Source organism: Orbilia oligospora, assembly GCF_000225545.1.
Source record: "Orbilia oligospora ATCC 24927 unplaced genomic scaffold scaffold00043, whole genome shotgun sequence".
NCBI classification, from domain to species: Eukaryota; Fungi; Ascomycota; class Orbiliomycetes; order Orbiliales; family Orbiliaceae; genus Orbilia; species Orbilia oligospora.
Window position 1 is genome coordinate 1,384,370 of NW_011645600.1, and position 21,763 is coordinate 1,406,132.

The 21,763-nt window shown below is 45.2% G+C and overlaps 5 protein-coding genes across 5 annotated transcripts; all 5 read left to right on the forward strand.

Moving 5' to 3' along the window:
• Nucleotides 1-300: 300 nt before the first annotated feature.
• On the forward strand, nt 301-1,842 carry AOL_s00043g419 (uncharacterized protein; the record flags this gene model as incomplete). Its single annotated transcript, XM_011120905.1, has 1 exon — nt 301-1,842. One exon carries the CDS (start codon nt 301-303, stop codon nt 1,840-1,842), a length of 1,542 nt encoding a protein of 513 aa, XP_011119207.1.
• A 541-nt stretch (nt 1,843-2,383) lies between these two features.
• Nucleotides 2,384-3,473, forward strand: AOL_s00043g420 (uncharacterized protein; the record flags this gene model as incomplete). Its single annotated transcript, XM_011120906.1, has 2 exons — nt 2,384-2,469; nt 2,546-3,473. The coding sequence occupies 2 exons, from the start codon at nt 2,384-2,386 to the stop codon at nt 3,471-3,473; spliced, it is 1,014 nt and encodes a 337-aa protein (XP_011119208.1).
• Nucleotides 3,474-4,181: 708 nt separating this feature from the next.
• AOL_s00043g421 (uncharacterized protein) lies at nt 4,182-5,135 on the forward strand (the record flags this gene model as incomplete). The annotated part of the gene is made up of 3 exons (XM_011120907.1): nt 4,182-4,321; nt 4,413-4,894; nt 4,969-5,135. The coding sequence occupies 3 exons, from the start codon at nt 4,182-4,184 to the stop codon at nt 5,133-5,135; spliced, it is 789 nt and encodes a 262-aa protein (XP_011119209.1).
• Nucleotides 5,136-11,789: 6,654 nt separating this feature from the next.
• Nucleotides 11,790-13,630, forward strand: AOL_s00043g422 (uncharacterized protein; the record flags this gene model as incomplete). The annotated part of the gene is made up of 4 exons (XM_011120908.1): nt 11,790-12,524; nt 12,591-12,916; nt 12,981-13,051; nt 13,371-13,630. The coding sequence occupies 4 exons, from the start codon at nt 11,790-11,792 to the stop codon at nt 13,628-13,630; spliced, it is 1,392 nt and encodes a 463-aa protein (XP_011119210.1).
• Nucleotides 13,631-19,207: 5,577 nt separating this feature from the next.
• AOL_s00043g423 (uncharacterized protein) lies at nt 19,208-21,267 on the forward strand (the record flags this gene model as incomplete). Its single annotated transcript, XM_011120909.1, has 4 exons — nt 19,208-19,392; nt 19,479-19,609; nt 19,678-20,412; nt 20,489-21,267. The coding sequence occupies 4 exons, from the start codon at nt 19,208-19,210 to the stop codon at nt 21,265-21,267; spliced, it is 1,830 nt and encodes a 609-aa protein (XP_011119211.1).
• Nucleotides 21,268-21,763: the final 496 nt, after the last annotated feature.

Consider the following 21,763-nt stretch of genomic DNA (forward strand, 5'->3'; position numbering starts at 1 on the left):
GGTTTAAATTCCATGGCTAAATTACTAACTAAATGATCCGCTAGCCAACTCTATACATGTAACGTCACTTCTTGTTCGTATTTCCATGCAATATAAAGGTCTCCCAATCATATGCAGGCAGGGCCCACAAGCAGCTGATCCAAGCAGGATCCAAGCAGCGGAGGAACCGAACGTAAAAAAGTATTTCCTTCTGGGAGTACGGCGAATTAGTACTTTTACATCTATTACCATTCTACACGGCGAGTTATTTTATGAACACACGCGCGCACACATATAAGATCCAGGTCCGGTTGTGCTATAATGGAAGATCCTTTAGCTAATGCAGTTGTACCTGCGCCGGCCTCGAACCCTTTCCTCAGCCTTCCGATTGATATCCTCGTTGAAGTCACAAAGAGCCTTAGATTTCGCGACCTCATTGCGCTTTCCCTAACAACAAAGGGGCTTCAATACCTCCGTCCAAAACGTCCTGAGAACAAACGAGAGCTGAGATGTTTCCTCCGAATTCATCGGCAGTTCCTCTCCAATGAATATGTACCACAGAGTCAACACAAATCGACACGAAGGAAGCCTCAGCACATTCCTCCTGCCAATTGCCCATATTGTCAACATCGTCTGTGTCCTCCAACTTGCGAAACTGCTCTCTTTCTAGATTCCGATAGCGGCTTCTTTTTCCCAAAACATTTATTTCCGACCCATCTTGCCAAGTTTAAATATGGAGGGAAATATGCCAGTTATATAAAGGGACTTGAAGACAGCTATCCTTCACAGAAGCGTTCTGGCCAGACCTACTTTTATTCTACAATATGGTGTGAACATCACAGATGTCCACGGGATATGTTGTCCAAGAATAAATATTACAACCCCGAAAGTGACCTTGGAGTACCATTATTCCTGAAGGAATACTACCACTGGAGACAAACTAAACTACTATCCCAGGAAGTTGGAATAGGATATTGGGTGCATGATCGATGGAAAGTTGGGTATCGGCTTCCACCTGGAGTACAAGACCCGAAAGCCATCAAAGAGGACGACTTGATCCCTATTCACGAGAAATTCTTCTACGACTCAATGTGTTTACACTGTCTCTCAGAGCTCCCATTTGATTCATCACCAGACTACTGGCGTCAGGCGCAGTTCCTTGCATACAGGTGTTCGTGTCATGAAGACGGGAAGATTTCCAAGGGGAGTGAAAATGAGAAGCGGGTACTAGTACGGCAACGAGGTCGGGGGACCTGTATCCGCATCGACCGCCCTGTAGTAGAACACCGGGGATGTAAAAGCTGCGGCTACGTGAGCATGAAGTTCACACGGATTGAAGCCTTTGACTTTGTACAAAAAAAAGAGGACGGAACCAATATACAAAACGGGAGGACCGAGGGATATTGGGCATACTTGGCCACAGAGTGTAAATTGGGTCTTTCGCCTGCCGGATACCGAGGGGATGAAAAACAGAGGATGTATCCCGTTAGGCCCCAAGAAGATGCTAAGTTCCTAGATATTATACGTGGCCTGGGATACGGCATGATCCCGCTCAGCCCACCAAGAGTTGGAATACAGGATCTTCCGTATAAGGTCCTTGGCCAAATACTTGGATATTTGGCTCAAGAAACGGACCCGGATGAGGATGAGTATCTCTTTGCATTGCGCGCCAGTTATTGTTTCATTAAATGCTGGTATGGCAGCGAGGCCATGGCTAGGATAGTACAAAATCTCACTGAGCCATACTACGTTCAAGCTCATCAACTGCTGCAATACAGCCATAATTTTGAAACAAGGGAGAATTATATCCTAGGTCAAAAGGATCACAAAGCTAGGAAGCTGACTCTGGAAGCTCACAGGTAGCCCCCCCCCCCCCCCCCCCCCGAAACTAATATATTTCCACCAGAAGCTAACTGGAATATTAGACAATATATTCAAAATCATAGATAAGGTACCTTCGTGGAATTCAAGGCGAGAACCTCTAGCGGATCGGTGACAGGCAATTGGCTGTTACGAAAGTGCCCATTTCTTCTTCGGAGCGAGGTGTTTTCAGAATCATATTAGACCACATGCACATTATAATTATTCTACTATGTAAAGGGCCTTTTTTAGTACGCATCAAACAAAATCTAGGCAGCCTATAGTCTAGGGCGAGAGCTAGTTTTTGTGTTCTTCTATCTTCCCCACTAGATAATTCGTTCCAGGAGTAGATAATTTGAGAAGATTCCAAGGAGAAACACAACATGAAAACAAAAAAGCCATGACCGGCTTAGAAAATTACACACCCACCTCCACCCTAAGCCGAATCGACAGACAGACGTATAGACAATTTGATGTAGCCTCGACGAGGATCTCCACAAGTCTGAAGTACTATTATAGTCTGGGGGTCGCTTCTCTAGTTAAAATGTTCTCGCAATCTCGATCTCGGACAGCTTTACATTTATTTTGCTCAGCAGGGACGTATTTTGCGATATTTTTTGTCGCTGGGGTGTACGTCTAGACATGTATGCATTTACATTTAACACTAGAAAAGTGCTAACGATTAAATATGAAACACTACTACTAGGGAATCGAAAATCGCCTGGTCCTCAATCGACTTATTCGACAATTTGATTTCCACTGAACATGAAAACGTGCGATGGTATGAACTTGCGACGGCAATACAAGAACTCAAACAATGGCCGAAATACTCTGGCCCAATAACCAAAGGCGGTGTCAATGTGAAGCCACCAAGACTGGCTAAGCCATGGGAAGAACTCGCGGACATGGCTCTTGGGGTTATAGAAGACGTAAGGGTCCAACTAGAGCCCGTGGATACCGACATGGAAGCGCTAGATCGCGCGTCGAATTTACTTCAGGAGCTTAAACTTGGATCTGTACTCGATGTCATAAGAGCGCTCGATACCGTTGATGGATATTTTACAAGCTTTCCTAAATGGATAGCTGGGTTGACGGGATTGATAACTTACGTGGAGACTTACGAGAAAAACCCTATGTCCGTGGTTTTTTGGATGTTCGGCGCGAGTCTTGGTCGTCTGACATCTGGCGGGGAGACGATGATTATATGGCAAACCAATCATCCTTACGAAATCCTCTCGATGTTTTCACGTCTTCAACTCGAGCTCATGGAAGCGGGTGTGGATATCCGGAAAGGTTCGGAGTTGGCAGAAGCGCTCGCGATAGACTTTGGAAATAAGGAGTGGCTTGCCTTACAAGAGATGATAACATATTGTACCCATTATGCAGGAGCGGCTATAAGAACAATATCAGCTATCGAGGCCATTATGCAGACGAAAGGGTTTAAGTCACTCTACCAACAGAGTGGTCTTATGTATCCAATACCCAAGGAGCTCGAGGAATTTTATGAGAAGTACAAAGGCATTCCGCCAGAGAAACGAAGAATGACACTATTGGAGGACGTTAATACGATGTCTGAAATTGAAGCAATGAGGATAGATAGTTTAGACACAAGCTCTATATGGCTGGATATCTAGATATAGATTCGCCCTAATCACAATAGTAATACTTTGGACTAAATCACATCTTTCTTTAAAATGAATCTGCCATAGTTAATACTGCTTTTCCTAAACATATAGGGAATGTCGATGTTGATGTCAGTAGCCAAGTGATTCCGTACAGAAAAAGATGTGTGCAGTAGACCTTCCTGCTCCATCTGTATATGAGGCCAAAGTGTGGACCGCGTCTGCAATACGAGACTAACACATAAGTCTGGTTACGAGACTGACGAGACTAATATTACGAGAGTGACTAATATGAGGCCTAAGTTATAGTTAGAAATGTGTTGTGTGTTACTTCTATTTTGGGACTTGTTTCCATGGTTACAGTCAACTGACTTCCCGTTGTGGGATTCGCATATACCGTCGCAACCAAACGGCCATGCAAAGCAGCCTGAATCAGAGACACCTTGTGGGGGAGACCATCGACTTAGACAACCCTGAACAAATCTTTGCAATTGCATCATCACCACCAATCATTTCTAGCATTCTTAGGGTCGCAGGGGCTCATCCCATAAACTTTATTCTTTCTTCACAACTTCATCACTCTTTGGTTAGATAGACCAGCCGGCTGGATTTTTGCGAGCGGTGGCTTAGAACAATTGCGCATCCAGAATTTCGCTATTATCGCCAGTTATCTGAGTCCGATATCGAATCGTATATAAAACCATATTTTCATTTTTAGCCATGGCAGAGCCTAGCGTTTATATTGACCTACCACCAAAGTCCGACATCATGGAGGAAGCTGAGGAGGATAACATTGCCATGGAAGACATTCCCGAGGAGGTTCCAGAAGAGCCACAGCCAGCACCTCTCAGCTTTTTGGAGTAAGACACCGACAACAAGTATTTTGTCTACGTTATATCCAAAAGGAAAGAAATCTAAAACAGGGAAGATGGCTAACTTTCCGGAACTCAGCCACCTTCAGTCATCGATAATCACCTTGTCTGTCGGGGAAGCTCCAACTACCACGATTGCAGCACATCAGTCTCTTCTTAACAAATCCCCTTGGTTCGTTGCCCACTTTGCTGGTGCTTCGAACCCAACGCTTGTTGCATTGCCCAATGAGAACCTGGATGCCGTGGGTTGTTTCATTCAGTATCTATATACCGGCGACTATTTCCCAAGAATCATCAAGCAGAAGGGAGAGGAAGTGCTGGAAAAAGATCCTTCCCAGTCGGACCCTGATGACGGAGATCACTTGTTGAAGCACGCCCGAGTGTATACTCTTGCTGAAAAGTTCGGAATGAGGGAGCTTAAGACAATGGCGCACAAGAAGATCCACAGGATCAACAGCAGTGCCAGAGGTGAAATCCAGTACGCTCGATACGTATACGCCAATACTCCGAGAGAGGACAAGACAATTCGGGGTCCTGTTGCTGCATTCTGGGCCGCCAGAGGTAAGTCTACATTACAGATTCTTATTCCTAACACGATATTGAGCACATACTGACCTATTGACCCCTATCAACAGCCTACATCCTACGCCACGAATCCGAGGAAGAGTTCCGGAAGCTCATCTTGGAATTCCCACAATTCGGTTACGATGTTATTAGCCTCTTGCTCGATCAGAAGGAGAAGGAGCCAGCCGCACCTTCTGGGGGCGGTGGTAGGAAGCGACCTCGTTTTAGCTTGGCCTAGAAGGATGCTAAAGAAGAGGAGGGAAGTCCTCAAGCTGGCGAATTCAACGTTGTCATCAACAAAAAGGGTGAAAAATGAAAGGATCTGGTTGGGGATGGTTTGATTTCGTGGCGCTATTCCGTTATATTGATTTTGCCAGGCGTTTTAGGTATTTTTGGGTAGCCCTTGATGGCCTTATACTTTTTTTTATTTTTATCTTTTAATCCCCTGTTGGCCACATGTAAGTGGTCCAGGTTTGTACTGCCCTACGCAAAAATCATCTCCTATCTTTGAAACGGTTAACCGGGTTTGGTTCGGGTCTCTGCCATATTTATCTGTACAATAGCGAAAATATTACATGGCTTTTAATCAAGTACTTTTCTACCGACGATCAATAACACCATGACACGACCCCAGGTAACATTGCTGTACCGCATAGTGGTTGGAGCCTTCCCTCCCCCAGACTGCCCTCGGCCTCCTTCCAATCCACACAGTCAAATTTGAGCACTGGGTACATCTCTCAAAGGTACCTGCAACCTCCCACCCTTCGCCCCACCACCAAACCCTACCTTGATCGACGGAAACGCCAACATCCCGCTGTGGTACGAAACCCTGCAAGGAGAGATAGCACAAAAGGCACATGACAAGGGAGTGTGGTCCATAAGAATTGGTTGATCAACGTCCATACAGATAGATCGGATTCTCTTGATACCTAATCCGAAGACCTCATTGGATAGGAAGAGAAGCACTTAACTTGTTGTACACACACAGACAGAAGAGTGGGTGGCACAAAATCGGCCCCCCTTGTATTTACATATGATCGACAGCGAGACGCATCCTGCTTGCCACAGTTTAATTATACATACGTCGGGATTGGATCAGTTTGAAGCGTTTTAAACTGAGTAGGAAGGAAGTGGCTTTTTTTTTCCCTTTTCCCTGCTTGATTTGCATTACAGGATCTGTGACATCGGGTGCAGTGACTTAATCACAAAATGTCTATTATGCAGCTTTGAGGAGGGAGGAAACTGGAATTCGAATTCTGGGTTCGTTGGAGGTACGAAACTGCGGGATTTGATGCTTGTTTAGGAGGATGACCGATGACTGGAGACAGCTCATCAAGGCCATGCCCTTTCCCCCCCTTATTTCTACCCTCCTTGCAATTACTTATGTACTGGAGTGAAAGGTTTTGGGGAAGGAAGTCGTTGTGATTTGTAGGGCCGAATAAACGAATGGAATTGAGAAGGTTGGTGTAACCTTTGCAGACGTGGACGTCTCATAGAATGGATGGGTATTACAACATCCAACAACAAAATGTCCCCCCAATTGGGCCCAAATCGTCTGGTGCGATATTTCGTTTATGCGCGCAGAGCTCGAGACGGGAAAATGTAAATTTGGGATCAAGAAAAAAAAAAGAATATCACATCAGGTGGGTATGCGCATCTTGGTTTCCACCTGGGATCAGTGAATTCGGGAATTGAGCCAGCCAACTCTACCCGCCGGAATTGGATCGGCTGCTTGGTCCCGGTTCCAGCGCAGTGGGTGCATGTCCCGCTAGATTCCGCTGGTAGCTGAACCGACAGCTTGGGTTCAAATTTCCTCCTAGTTAGCGTTGCAAGTAGAGGAACTTTAAGTGGTTGCCGAGCTGAGTTCACTCAGAAGTTCCATTCGAACATGCAGTAGTTTATGAGAGTCGGCACTACTAGCCTTATCATTCAGCTACTGGTTTGAGACATAATGCTATCCGGCGTAGGAACTAGCGTCTTAACCAACGATATGCGTCTTATTGAGATAAGCTAGTGCTGGTCTCTTGGATATCGATCAGCTTAGCGAGCTGATATGGCACGGGGTTTTTTTTGACTTCAAATTGCACAGGCTATTGAATTCAAATGCAATACGCAAGCCTTCCAGGGGCCTCGTAAATATACATTTGAAACCCAATCGGCCTGATGTAGCTCCATTTAACCCTTCGTATTTAAACCCATCATTTATACTAAGATAGTAATGATTATCGATTAGTTAGCTAGAGCTAGCTCGACCAGCTAGACATTTCATCGTTGTATACATGTACCGCTTCATCGGAGCTCCGTCTTAGCTTAGCTTTAGCTCTATCCCAAATACAGGAGCAATACAAATCCGAGCTCGAGCTGGAGAGCTAAGCTAAGGACCAATTGAGAGCAAAAGTAGCATATACAAGATCCCGAGCTCTAGCTTCTCTACTAACTGACAAATGCTTTCATGCGCGGGGGATAGCTACCCCGCTCCCATCGGGCTTGCCGCAATAGCTACGTGCATCTTCATCTCCAAATCCCATCCCATAGCGGCGGGAACACCTTTAACAACCCAAATATTTGGACGTTTAGACCGACGGCTTCCGCGCATACATGCCAGTCTCAGCCCCACACATATGCAATAATTCCAAGTTTTCGGAACTTCCGTCAGTCTGGTTGCATCCCCGTGACAAAACGTTGCTTTCAAAACCTCGTATTAGAAAAGTACACCCCAAAGAAATTCAATGAAGGTGTGCTCGTATTCGTGAATGCGCATTTGTAAAGTACTTCTCGCTCGTCTAGTCCGAAACGTCGGAGGGGTCATGAGTATGTGGCTTATCGGCCCCTCCTGAACCAAACTGTCGGGACCAAATATTGGAACGTGTACCCCAATATATTGATATACATGTTATGCGTGTCATGTAAAGTCACGAGAATTTTGGAGATGGGTGTACTCGAATCAGTAGGTGCATCCAATAGGTACGTATGCCTCGTATAAATGAGCTTCTCACGCACCCGTTGTCGTAGGTGGCTCCGTTTTGACAGCGCTCTCGAAAAGATGCATGCAGATACGATACTAATGTTACATAGTGGGTCCTAAAGAAGGCTGGTAGCTATGTGTATTCCGAAAGCAGCAAGCTGCTTGAACAGTACCTCGGGGTAACTACGCCTTGGTTTATCTCCGAGGTGGAATTTCAGTGTAGACGCGGAGGCGCGGCACAGCTCTGTTACACGATGATCCTCGCGTCGACGAGATGGTGTGCTGCGGGTAATTATTAGAAGTATAAGGTGTGAAAACCAACGAAATTGTTAAGACTGGGGAAGGTTAATCTCACCCTTTACGGAGAAGCTTGTATGGTGCCGCATATGACCCTACTGAATTGCCCAATAGGGGGTAGGCACCTTCCATGCATCTATCGAAGCTACAATTAACTGCAGTACTGAAAGCTAGTGACCGAAATAGAGTGTTGTTAAATGTTGGATGTTGGAACGCCGAACTGTGCATGATAGATCCAGGTCAATTGCTATGCATTGCATACTGTGCTGGGTTTGGACGTTTAATCGATCTAGCCTCGGGATTCAGGATCAATTACTGATTGCTCTGCCATCTAAGATATTTCTCTGGAATGAAGGCGACGGAAACAGACAGAGAGAAGAGGGGAAAGAAAAAAAAAAAAAAAAACTTGCAGAGAAGTCAGGGCTGTCCGATTTGAGTCTTTGGATCATTGGCCAACGAATCCGCGTAAGAGCTGAAAGTCATTGCATTAACTTGGTGCAATTACAACTGAGCTCTAGCAAGTTGACCCGAGTTAATCGGTCTAGATGTATCTTCAAATCTTCAAAATATTTCGAAATGCACCAAGTTCTCGGCTTGCCCTGCCTGTATGAGTTGTTCGAACTTCCTGGCCAGGTGGTACAGGTTTTCCAAATCCTGCCCTTTAACCGATAACAAACAGTACAGGTCGCTGCCGAAACGAATGCAAGCAATATGTAGAAGATACGATGTTGGTTTGGGAAAACTTTTGGTACTGGTATCAGGTACACGTGGATTTCCTGGAGCTCGACGGCTCGGGGTACCCGTGCCTCTATCGATAATGTTATAGATTGTTCCATTGGAGGCTAAAGGCGGATAAAGGATTGATGTTGCCTTCAAGGTACCTGTCGTGATCCGTTCCGCTGACAGGCCTGCAACCTACATGTGTGTCTTGTGCCAAATTCTCGGGATTCGACAGCGATACCTGTTTTACCCCGTACACCAAGGGTTCTCTCGCTATAAGAGGAATTGGGAGCTATATGACAAAGTGGGTCTCTCAAACAGCAACGACTGCAGGAGAATGCAGGAAACTGCAAGCGAACGAAAAGAAACGAGCTCGAGCTTTGAGAGTTACTTTGGAAAGGTGTATTTTCACGCCCGCGATTGCGCGATACATCGATAAAGAAGTACCTGGCCGTGATAATCGATAATAGTGGCTGAGGTTTTGAATATCTAGATATGGATAGGATGGCTTGGGAAAATCCACGGTGCCGGTTAGACCGGTTTATGCAGTCCTGGTTAGGCAATTTGATAACTTACCCAGGTATACATGTATACAGTACCTATATCAATTTCTTGCATTTTTTTGGAACCTATAATATAATCCCGTGATCGTATGCCTATTCTCCAAGTTTTTCGAAATGTGTACGCTCTTCGCAAAGTCAATCCGTAAACCTGGGATCAAATGAAATACTGCCAAGTCACGATACCAACTTACGTACGTTACGCCTAAACTTCGAATCGGCGTTTTGAAAACTGTTGGTGAGGTCTAGAATATTAATATCAAATAAACCTTGATGAAACCGAGTTCGAAGTTGAAATTAATTCAATCCAGACTTCCGGAACTATACTATACTATGATCATATATGAGCGACGTAGTTACAATTGCCTTATCCACTATTTCTTGCAAAAGTGGCTCCACTGATGCGCAGTTACGTGCGATCATGGTATTGTATCGAGAGAAGACTAAACTAACAACCCCTCAAAAGGTAAAGATGGTGGCAAGGAGGCCTTTGTAAATCGACGTGATGAGCGTTAATTCGATATTCACAACAGGTTTCGGGCATTCAGAACTACAATCCAGTACCATGCAGACATCAGGATAGTATGGTCCAGCTGAGTGCAGGGCTGAACAAACGTTCCTCATTTGACCACCGGTTAGGGTCCAGGACCCACTCGGTACCCTTCTGGACGCCATGGACTCTCGCTAAAGTGCCTATTGCGAGCGGGTTGCGCACTCTCGACGACGAGCTAGAAGCAATAGAAGAAACAGACCCGCTGAGCATGACAGCATGATCGTCAAATAGTGACCCTGGGGCTATGCTTTGTTGATGCCGACGTTATATAAAGATTCATCTTCCATTGATAGAGTTTTTCCCTAGTATAACAGTCAATGTGAAGTCCCAATAATTACCTAGGTATGTGTTCATCGTAAGGTTAAAATTAGTTATTGTCAGCTTGAGGTAGAAAAATACAAATTAGATCGCAATATTATACCATACCGGTATATATCGCAGGACCTATTGCTTCGAGCTTCAGAAAAGAACATCCAGACACATCCGATCCGTGTTCCGTTCTGCGGGCAGCCAGCAAGCACTTCAATCGGATCAATAGGATTAACATACGAACCGTGCCTTTCAGGTACATACCTCATCTCTCATCACCACCAGATCCATACGTATCCCCATGTACTACACCACCGGAAAAAGATCTCAGCTTACAATCCTGCAGCTCCAAGATGTACAGGTCCCAAAAGTACCCGGTACAACTGCTCCCTCTAATTACAGAGGAGCCTTCGTAGCACAGCATGTGGTGAGCCGCTTCTTCGAATTCTTGCTTTCCAAGGGTACATGAGCTACCCCTGCTCTTGCATGTATCCTGCATTTCCCAACGACAAACGAGAGAAAAAGTAAATTTACCTGAACCAAACTTACTTCTCGGAAGGAAAGCACATGAACACCATCTCATGCGGCCAAATCATTACCCATTTCATGGGGATTTCGTGGAGGGAGCACAGTGGGCACCATAGAACTTCGAACATGCAATCAAGCAGCCCTGCCGTGTAATTACAATTTCTCTAGCTACTAGTCAAAAACAATTGTATTCAACGAATACGAGTAGCCTGGCCTGGGGTCACCGAGATATTGCATATTGCAGGTTGCATGAAACTGAACATGAGCGTCTGAGGGTCAAACTAAATTTATAAACCTCCAATATAATTCAAATGGATACATCGATTATATCCCTGCATCACCAACATGTCGGTACTTCAAGAAAAAAAGAAAAAGAAGAAGAAGAAGAAGAAGGATTACAAACAACTATACCTCCATAAAGCATGTACGAAGGCTTGGTGAAAGTTACTAGTGTCGTGATATCATAGGTAGCCTAACAGCTCCGGGCTAAACGTCCCGATGCTTCGCCAAAGTAGCGTTACCCTAAGTCTTCCTTTTTAGTATCCACTTGCTTGTACAATTGTGGCAAGTCAGGGATCAGCTTATCGACGAAGTCCATCTTGACCATAGCTTGCGGATAGTTTTCTTAGCTATACTTTAAGTACTCTTTTTTCTTCTCTAGTGGGACAGCCATGACCCGGCGAGGTCTCAAGAGAAATGATATAAGGAGATGGACCACCCCTTCAAGGAAACTCAAAGGGCTCTTCCCATGCTCATCAAAGAAGCTCACAAGCACAAGACCGTGACCAAATCTAAGAGTCACTAATTATACCGTCTACAAGAATATAAGACGCTCCTCAATTCTCTCCGTTCTCTTTTAAATTTCCATATCTGTTATCATAGTTATCACCAGGGCTCAGACTAAGCGAACAAGCTTGCAAGCTCGCAAGGCCCACCTCAGGTCACAGTCCCCACGCAAGAATGGCGCAAACAACACAACATCCCACCAAACCCTGCCCCGCTGCAGCCCTCCAGCCACGGGACCCTTCTATCCCACCAGAGAATCCTTATGATTCCCCATTCTTAACAGCCTTCCTCACTGCATCTCCAGTGGCTGCAGAAATTATCTCCCATCTGTCTACACCGCAAAAGCAGTATCTTTTTGCAACATGTTCTGCACTTTCCTCATATCGAGACTCGTGCTATGCGTGGCGTTCCGTTACCCTTACAAAATACGGGTATGAACCGCAAACTTCGTTCGCGAATCTGAATTACCAGGTCCAGCAAGGGATCATGGCACAGAAAAGATACATCTCTGTCCCCGATGAGAAAACTCTTAGGGAGAAAGCAGAGAAGGAAGGATGGAAAATCCAGAAACCGGTTGAGAGGTATTTCTGCAAGGAACTAGACTCCACCAAGGTCTGGGGAATGTTTTCCTTGAGACCAGCGTTTGGAACAGTACTCAAGGAATTGGTCTTGGATGGAACGAGTGTCGATATGGCATTTGTCAAGAAAATTTTGACTGTCTGCGCCGTCAGCGGAAAGGGTCTTAAGCGGTTGAGCGTGCGATACTGCCGAAAGATCAATTTCAATGATGTTGTAGAAATGATGCCCAAGGCTAGGGTGATTGATGAAGGGGACGATTCGGGGTTCGAGTCTCAAAGCGATGGAGAAGAAGATGAAGACAGCCTTCTTTGCGGTCTATTGGAATTTAAAGTGAGTTTATCTATCTGCGAATATGAACTGGTAACAATTGTACAGCTGCTAATTCAACATATCTAGATATATGGAATTCGAGATCTTCACCTAGCAAACCAAGAACATAGGCAATGGCTGGCCAAACTTGACCAGTTCTTCAAGTATACAAATGAGAAGAAAATTCGATCAGATGTTGGCTGGTGCTCCCAGACCCTACAAGGTCCAAAGAAACGATTGCGAAGATCACACTGCCACGGAACTCGAGAGCTACCATTCATTAGAATCCTGCCACTCGCGGATACCGGATCTACCCGCACGAAGAAGTGCATGGGCTGTAACAAGGGGCCGGAACAGATTGGTTGGCATTGCGACCAATGCCTAAAGGATGTCCTTTGCGAATCCTGTGGAGAGTAAGTAGATATAAGCCTAAGCGCCAGTTCTGAGCCACAAACTAATGCATAGGTGTTGTACTAGTTTCCTATGCGACAACTGTGATCCGAAACGGAGTAGGATTGTCAAATGCGGCGACTGTCCTTCCCGCAAGTGTAAATCGTGCTTTACGAAAGAAGGAGGAAGTTTCTGTCCTAAACAGGGGTGCAAGGGTAAACCGTCGTGTGGGATCCATTGCTTCGATATCTCTTGCAATGCATGCTCTGAAACGAAGGAAATTACTTGCTCATCTTGCAACCCAGCAAGGAAGTGTAAGAGATGCGATGGTTGGATATATTCACATTGTGAAGGGTCTTACGAACCATTCCAATGTGGATGTAACTTTGAGATATGCCACGATTGTTGCGAGAGTAAGTTTCTTTGTTTTGATCCCTAATCAAATCCGAAGCTAGCTGCTAACTTCACTTTCATTAGCTGTGAAAACAAACTTCATTAAAGCCGATATTAATGATGATTCAGTCGAGCAACTCGTCTATGCACTCGACTCATCCGACTTCCCAATAGTCCCCAAGCGATTCGAAGATATCAAACATGACAAAGAACTTCTACTCGCAAATAACAACTGGTGTTGCTTCTATTGCAAGATCATGCCAGGTCGAGAGCAAAGATTCGTCATGAGTAGGAGGGATAATGCCGCCCATAGGGGACTGTGCAGCAGGAGAACCAGCCGGTAAAAGGGGAAGAATGGGCTGGTCGCGAGACTGAAGGACACGATTCAAACGATATAACGGGCAACGACAAACATCACACTGTACAGACAATCCAAGGAAAAGGGAATGGCGTTCAGGTTTCATTATTACTATAAATATCTGGCTGTTGATTTTATTATTTTACTCGTATTATTCCAATTTTTCGTTTTTCCAACCATCATTTTATTAAAATTTCCCTTCAATCTAATATGGTAATTTTCGTATTGTTAGCTAGTCCAAGTCGTTTGCAGCACAATTATTGGGATCTTTGATAGGCAGATATTTAAGTACACTTCGGTAATAACTTGTCCATCTATTTTCTTTATCGATCTTCAATGAAACGATTGTTTTGGAAATAATTTTACCTCTCGGTTCTCTTGACTTTTAGCCTGTAGACGGATACGAAATGCAACAACCAACACAAGCGAACAGGACCTGGTTCGCGAGAAGTCCGGCGACGGGACTGCCGGCCTGACCTGACCTGGTGCCAAATTATCGGTGAAAGTCAGTAAACCTTTTTTTGGAGCTCCAAAGCGCATACCTAAAACTTCAAAAGCCCTCGCGAGCCTCCGAAATACAATGGGGCATCGACTCACCCCATGTGGGGCCAGTGAGCCCCAAATCCCTCCTTGGAGAGCCATCAGTTCAAGCTAGTCTCGTATCCAGCACGAGTCTATATACTATAAAATATTAGTTCGTCATGTATTTCGGCAAGTATGGTGCCACTAATAACCAACCCTCCTAAGCTGACGTAACCTAGTAGGCGAAAAAAACGAATCGATCGCAGGAACTGCAAGGTCCCATAATAATAGATAGCCGTACGTCATAAAGCCAGCAATTATACCTTATTCTACCATGTCTACATATGCAAGAGACTACTGTAATCCTAGCGACTGCATCGGGCTTATTCTACTTATAGGCATATACATGTATGAACCCGGTGGAATTTCCGCCAAACTAGCGACGTCTCCACCTGCTTGTCACTACATGGATCCGATCGAGCGATCGAAAAGGCATAAAAAATCGCCCGAACGAATCAAACCAGCTTCATTTCTATTTGTACGGTAGAATCCGGGCTATCCTTTGCCCCAAATTAAGAATAGCGTGCGATTAGGGTTTGTGGTGGTGGTTTGGATTGTAGGCGCAGCAATAGCGGTTGTGCATTGGGGGTTATGCATTAATTATCTAAGCCGCTAAGAAAAAGCTTGAAGTCATCGATGCGGCCCCACATGTATGCTCTGGGCAGCGAGTAGTGGATATGTCTACAAGAATGTTAAAATTCCTAACAGGGGTGGTTTTTTTATTAATATATTTCGGCATTTTTTTTTGTCAACAGTACTTGTGATTCGTAACAAGAATAATTTTATAAATTTAGATCTAGTAGACTTCCAGAGGCTTTTGATTTGTCGGTTTATGATCGTATATGACCTGATTGGAGCACGAATTAATGCTGATGTGAATAGATTTATTAGTCTTCGGCAATAAGAGACTAGATGTAGAGGTGTATCTGGGGTCACAGCTAGTAAATGGTAGCTAATAGAAGCATATATGAATTATTATTCTGGGCTGGTACCATGGTTGGCATCCTTCTAGATATATAGGCGCAGTTAGGCGTTTTGCCTTCTCCTTTTTCCGTTGACTCTGTTTATATGATTATAAATCTACCGAGAATAAGTACTAGTAGATAGTGTCATTGGAGTTAGCTATTCTTATCCTAAGAGAATCTCATTTTTTAACATTTCCCATATGCATAATCTAGGTACTATGCCGTACGATATTCTCTTGCCGGATAAAAGTATTTCGCACATTAATATTATATTTTAGGGACTGGCTGATATACTCAGCTCCAGGATTTACTAAAAAATAATAATATTGGATTAGGATACTGTAAACAAGTGGGGAGGACCTCCACAGTTGACGAGTCCAGCGACGAAACAAGGAGGCCTACGAGAACGTTACTAGTATATATACGGGCGTGTGCCTCTAGCTATAGGTACTGCACAGATCCCTTCAACATCAATCTAGATATCCGTGGGATACGGCAGGGTATAAATCCCACAAGTAGCCCAGAAAAACGTTCGAGCACATGGCTTAACAGGAAATGCATAACGCTCAATCAAAAGTAGCGCATGGGGGGTGGCATTTCGGTTATCAGCGAGCAGCTAGCTGGCTAGATCTAGAACACATCGATTGGAATCCAAGACATAATATGCATCAGCATATTACATACATATGCAAAGGTGCGACAACATGATCGACGTACCCCAGCGACATCGGAACAACTACTATGACCCGTGAACCGAAAACCCCGCTGCCCGATTTGGCGCGAGTGGCTATTTGACTCGGGGTTTGGTAGGTAGCATGGTAGGTAAGACCCCGATGATTTGAATATTGTAAATATTACAGAGTTGGTTCTGGTGGCTCCATGCATGGGATTTGTAGAATATCACTTAGACAAAGAAGCTAGAAGATGGATGTAAATATCGGGCCGCCACTCAATCTTGAGCTGAAAGATTAGACTTGATGGGTACTAGGAGCAATTTCTTTCTGTATCCCGAATTGTAAAAATATACTTATATATTCTGCTCTGTAATAGATCCCCTCCCCCCCCCAAAAAAAAAGCCTCTCGGTGGATGTACCCCATTTCAGAGATTTGCATACGCCACCGCCGTCTAAGCTGTATCCAATCCTAATAACGTTGCCTTTGCGTCCGTCCTACATAGAACGTTAACATCAGTCCAAGGACCTTGGGTGTTAAAGTTCCAAGAAAACGCCAATGAGGCCGGCGAGCCCGGCGGCTGCCATGTATGTGAACCCATGTGCATATAAAGCGGGACACATGGTTTATTAGTTAATTAACGTTGTCCAGTTTCAATAAAACTGGTATTAATATGGTACTTCGAAATCTCAATCCGGGGGCAGGGAGGTGGCTGGAATTCTCGTCCCCTCTCACATACATAGCAGATAGACGAAGTGACTGCATGGGCTGCATGGGTATACCTGTCTTGAAGAATGAAAGAGAGAGAAAAAATCTACATAGTACATCGAAGCTAGCAAGGGCTGGGAATTTCCGCCACCATGGATTTAAATGTCTAACCTTTAGACTTCGAATTCCGGATTTCTGCACATCGTCCGATAGAGTTTACGTGGTAAAGAAGCTAACACAGGCAGATGGTAAAGATTTTCCGCATAGCAGACTGGGTATTCGGGTCAATCGTGTGATTCCAATATGATATGGTTACCTAGTTTACCATAGGTGAGACTTTACCCACTTTCTTTCCTCTTGATTACTGGGCAAGTATGAAATCGAGTGGGTATGATTACTAGATTGAGAAATAAGGCACTTGACCAATTGCCGAGAATAGCTTTGAAGTCAACTCTGGGCTTTCTGATATTTTTCATTGAAGAGATTTTTTAAAAAAAAAGTACGGGAGAAAAGTGATTTAAAAAAATAGAACCCATGTTATAAATTTCAAGCCGTCAGTGCGGCCAAGCCAAGCCAAAAGAGCTCTCGATTAGATAACGAAAATTTAAAACTTACTAGCACCAGTTTCAACCACCACAAATATCAAGACCTTGTGATTTGAACGGACCTATATTCTCGCTTCACTTTACTCTGGCTCTTGCAGTTTGCATCTTCAGCCGCACAGCTGCACAGACGGACCACTCACAATAACGTAGCAGGCAAACAAGCGGGCGATCCTGTGATGTAAAACTTACATACACATGCTGCATGGCGTTGAACATCGTGGAGTCGAAGGAAGCTCGATCTCTGTTTGCTTTCTTTTTAGGTTATCCGGTATCTGATCGCGCTACTCGGTTCCTGGGTTCTCGTGGGAAGCTTTAGCGAAAACGCCTCAAAACCCACTCAGATGCATTGACAACCTGACATGGGCCACAGAATCGAAAGATTCCGTGAGGGGTTCGAGTCTTGGTTCGGAACTCCTCCGAGGGACATTGAAGCCTGATTCATTTCAGTAAACCGTATCATATTATAACACCTGAAAAGGTTCGGGCATTCGAGCATAAATGGCCACGGGACCGATGCAATCCACCCAAGAATTTGAATATGCATCAATGACTTAGCTAACACATCTCGAATGTGGTTTAACTCACCTGTAAAAAACGCCGAATTGTGAAGAGCCATCCCTAGCGCGATATCCCGTTCGTAAAATTTTTTGAGCCCCTCCGCTTGGACCAATGATGCATCCTCCTGGTCCTCTGGTTGCCTGACGGACTAGCCGAAAGAACACAAAAAGGAAAGCAACCGTACCGAATACCCCACTCCGGTTCCCAGGATTTTCTTTCGACTGACCTTCTAGTGACCTTTTTCTCGTCCGAAACCGAAGGTTTTCTACGAATTAGTATCTTAAATGATCAGTTGTTCCTTCATGTGCACTGTTTTTGGCTTGGCGCGCATGTTTTTAATCTGATTCATCTAATCTGATTCTCGAGCCACCCTCTTTTTGGGAAGGGCAAAACAAGGGACGTCTTAGGTAATAGGCTAGGAAAATCCTTTCCTTGCTCTTGTATATCACGAAGGCACTGAAAGTTTTCCGATGTCGGCCATCATTTGATCTGCTTGTTAATCCTTTGGCAAGGCCTGGGGGAATGAAATAAAGGGTGCTGCATCAGATTAGATTACGTCGTTGGTCTGTCATACCACGGAGGAAGGGTCGCTTTTCGGCGTGGTTGGTGGCTGCGGGCAGGGATCTGGTGGATCTGATAATGCATGCGAGCCGGGCAAGTCGCAAACTTTCGCGTTGGAATTAATATTTGCAGGGACCAGAGGTCTTTCACAGACTCGTCCATCCAGAACTAGAACTGAGGAATTTGAGAGGGGAAAGTAAGCCCGTTTGGAGTTCTTTGCCCGATAAATGAGCGTTTAGAAGGAAAAATCCATGTTCTTACAATTTAATTGTCATGAAAACCTAATTCTTGCGCGTGGGGTACCACAAAGGAAGGGATTACGATATGATATGATCAAGACGAAGAGCGGAAAGGCTCCAAGGCGGGAGCCACCCACGCTATTGGAGTCAAGACAAATGCAGGATATCGATCGGTGGGTCCCACTAGCGCTAGAGCTTCACATCCTTTTCTTTTCTTTCTGGGAGAGCTGGGGTTAGAGAAAATCACAGAGCATGGAGCATGCTACAGTGCCGTCAAGGAAAACCTTGATTCTTTTTCTTTTTCGCCTGTCTCTTGCTACTGTTGTCTCGCATGGTTCAGAATTTTTTTTCTCGACCCTAGCGCAGATGACTTCTGGGCCCTGCACGTACTGCTGATACAGGAAGGCGGTCGACTGGGAACGACTTGATCATGTCACAAACGGTGAACGGTGTTTCCCAGTCCATTGGGTATGGGTATATCTTCAGGGTATTCCCACCTGGACGGAAATTCCATAATCTCTTGGATCTTATCTCTCCATTCCATCTCATCCTGTCCTCTAGGCTTTCTTTACTAACGTCCCTCGCGGATTGGGTGAAGAATCGACATATTCAATTAATTCGATAGAAAGACGAACAGAGCATTCGCTTTCTTCGTAAAGCGGAAGTCGCAAGAATGGTGTCCTTATTTTCTAAATTTGGACCGAATAGGTCCGAGGCCACTGAAGTACAGGTCGAAAGCAAAGATGATCGGTACGACTCTTCGAGCATCGAGTCTGCAGAGAAGCAGACCGGTGTCCAGAAGGTCGAGGCCATTGCATTGACCTGGTCGAAATCTTCCTTATGGGTTGCCTATGCTGGGTAAGCTTAAATTTCGTACATATGCCTTGAATGCCGTTATTTGGCTACGAGTAACGTTGAAAATACTAATGCATTGGCACCATCAGTATCCTTTTGATGGCGACTTCGACATCACTTGAAGCGCAGACAACATACCTGTATTCCTCGTATGCGCTGTCTGGATTCGGGTTCCATTCGCTCCTGTCGACCATTTCGATCGTTACAGGTGTCATGTATGGTGAGTGTTACACAATGGCCGGTACCGTCCATTAGCAGGGTGTTAGGCTAATATGTATCCTTGAATAGCCGTTGTGAAGCCTCCCATGGCAAAGGTTGCCGACGTATTCGGTCGTTTCGAAGCCTTCGTGTTTGCCATTGTCCTCTTCGTTATCGGGTACGTTATGCTAGCGGCCAGTAACTCCGTTCAGACATATGCTGGCGCCCAGGTCTTCTATGCAGCTGGCTCTACCGGCCTGCTCATTCTCCAACAGGTCTTTGTTGCCGATACCACCGATCTGTTGAATCGTGCCTTGTTCTCCTCGCTTCCCGATTTGCCGTTCCTTTGGACCGTCTGGGCCGGCCCTGAGGTTGGTGCTGCTGTCTTGAAGGGCACTACCTGGAGATGGGGTTACGGTATGTGGGCTATCATCTTGCCAGTCTGCTCTCTTCCTCTCCTCGGCGCCCTCTTCGCCAACATGTTGAAGGCAAAGAAGAAGGGTCTTCTCCCACCAAGCAAGCTCAAAGAACATGGCGTCGGTGGCTTCTTGGTCAAGACGTTCTGGGATTTGGATATCATCGGAATGCTGCTGTTCACTGCTGCTTTGTGCTTGGTATTGATTCCTCTTACCCTCGGCGCCGGTGCCACTGGAAAATGGAAGAACCCAAGCTTGATTGCCATGATGGTCGTTGGAGGTGTCTGCTTGATCGCCTTCCCATTCTTCGAGATGTCGAAGAAGTTTGCTCCAAGCCCTCTTCTTTCGCTCAGACTCCTTAAGAACCGAACTGTTCTTGCCGGTACCCTCATTGCCGTCTTCTACTTCAGTAAGTTTCCAATTGGCTCAATCGTATATAATTTATACGCGTATAAAGTGGATCCATGGCTAACATAGCTCGATAGTGGCTTTCTACCAATCCGTCTTCCCATATTTCTACTCATACCTCGTCGTCGCCAATGAGCAATCCGTCGTTTCTGCCGGTCGTATCGTCCTTACCTTCTCCTTCACTTCCACAGTCTCATCCATCATCATCTCCTTCTTTATCAAATGGACTGGTCACTACAAGTACTTCGTCTGCGCCGGTGGTCTCATCTATATCCTTGGATTCGGACTCATGCTCCGATATCGTGTTGAGGGCTCTACCCGTGCTCAGATTGTTATCAACCAGGTCCTCGTCGGTCTCGGTGGTGGATTCCTTAACGTTCCTGCACAATTGGGCGTTCAATCCGTCGTTCCTCATCAAGATGTCGCCGCGGCCACTGCATTGTTCCTTACTGCCATCTCCGTCGGTCAGGCCATCGGATCTGCTATCTCTGGTGCCATCTGGACCAACAACCTCCTTCCAAAGCTCAACCAGTACCTTCCAGAAGATGTCAAGGTCAATGCTACTCTCATCTATTCCGACTTCACCCATGCCAGCTCTTACCCATCTGGCGGTGAGGCCAGGCTTGCCATCAACAGGGCCTACCAGGAGACCATGAGATTGATGTTGATCGGTGCTTTGGTCAGCGCTGTTCCAATCGTTTTCCTTACATTCTTCATGGAGAACGTAGACTTGAAGGCCGGACAGCAGAACACCAAGGGTCGTGTCTTCGGCAACAGTGGTTTGGACGCTGATGACCGAGAAGAAAGTGCCGCCTACAGCAGAGGACAGACGGAGGCCCCCGCAGTTAAAGCCTAGTCTGGATAAATCTTCAACATGCATGGGCTTGGTTCTATTTGTGTTAAGTTTTTTTTTGTTTCATGGGTTTTTCCTGTTGGATTGTTATATTTAATCTATCATATGCATGGGTCTCATCCGGGAGGTGATACGAAGCATGGCTCTATGTAGTATATGGCCCTGGTATATCATACGGAGATACGAGTCCAAGAATAATATAATGAGTGTATAAATTAATAAATTTACAAAGAGTCGGGGGACTGTTAACTATCAAACATCTACTGTGAAGATGCTATATATAATATATCGATACACCATACTATCTATCTATAGTGATTAAGTAATGAGTAACGTAACTTGTTGATGTTCTGTTCCGGATTCCGAAGCACCTATCCGTCATCGCAGCGCTGCCTGGCGCCTCCAGTGCATGGCATCATGACTGTTTTAAAAAATAAAAAATAAAAAAAAGGATTTCGCTATAGTTATCATAGATCAGACATCACGGGAATCCAGCATA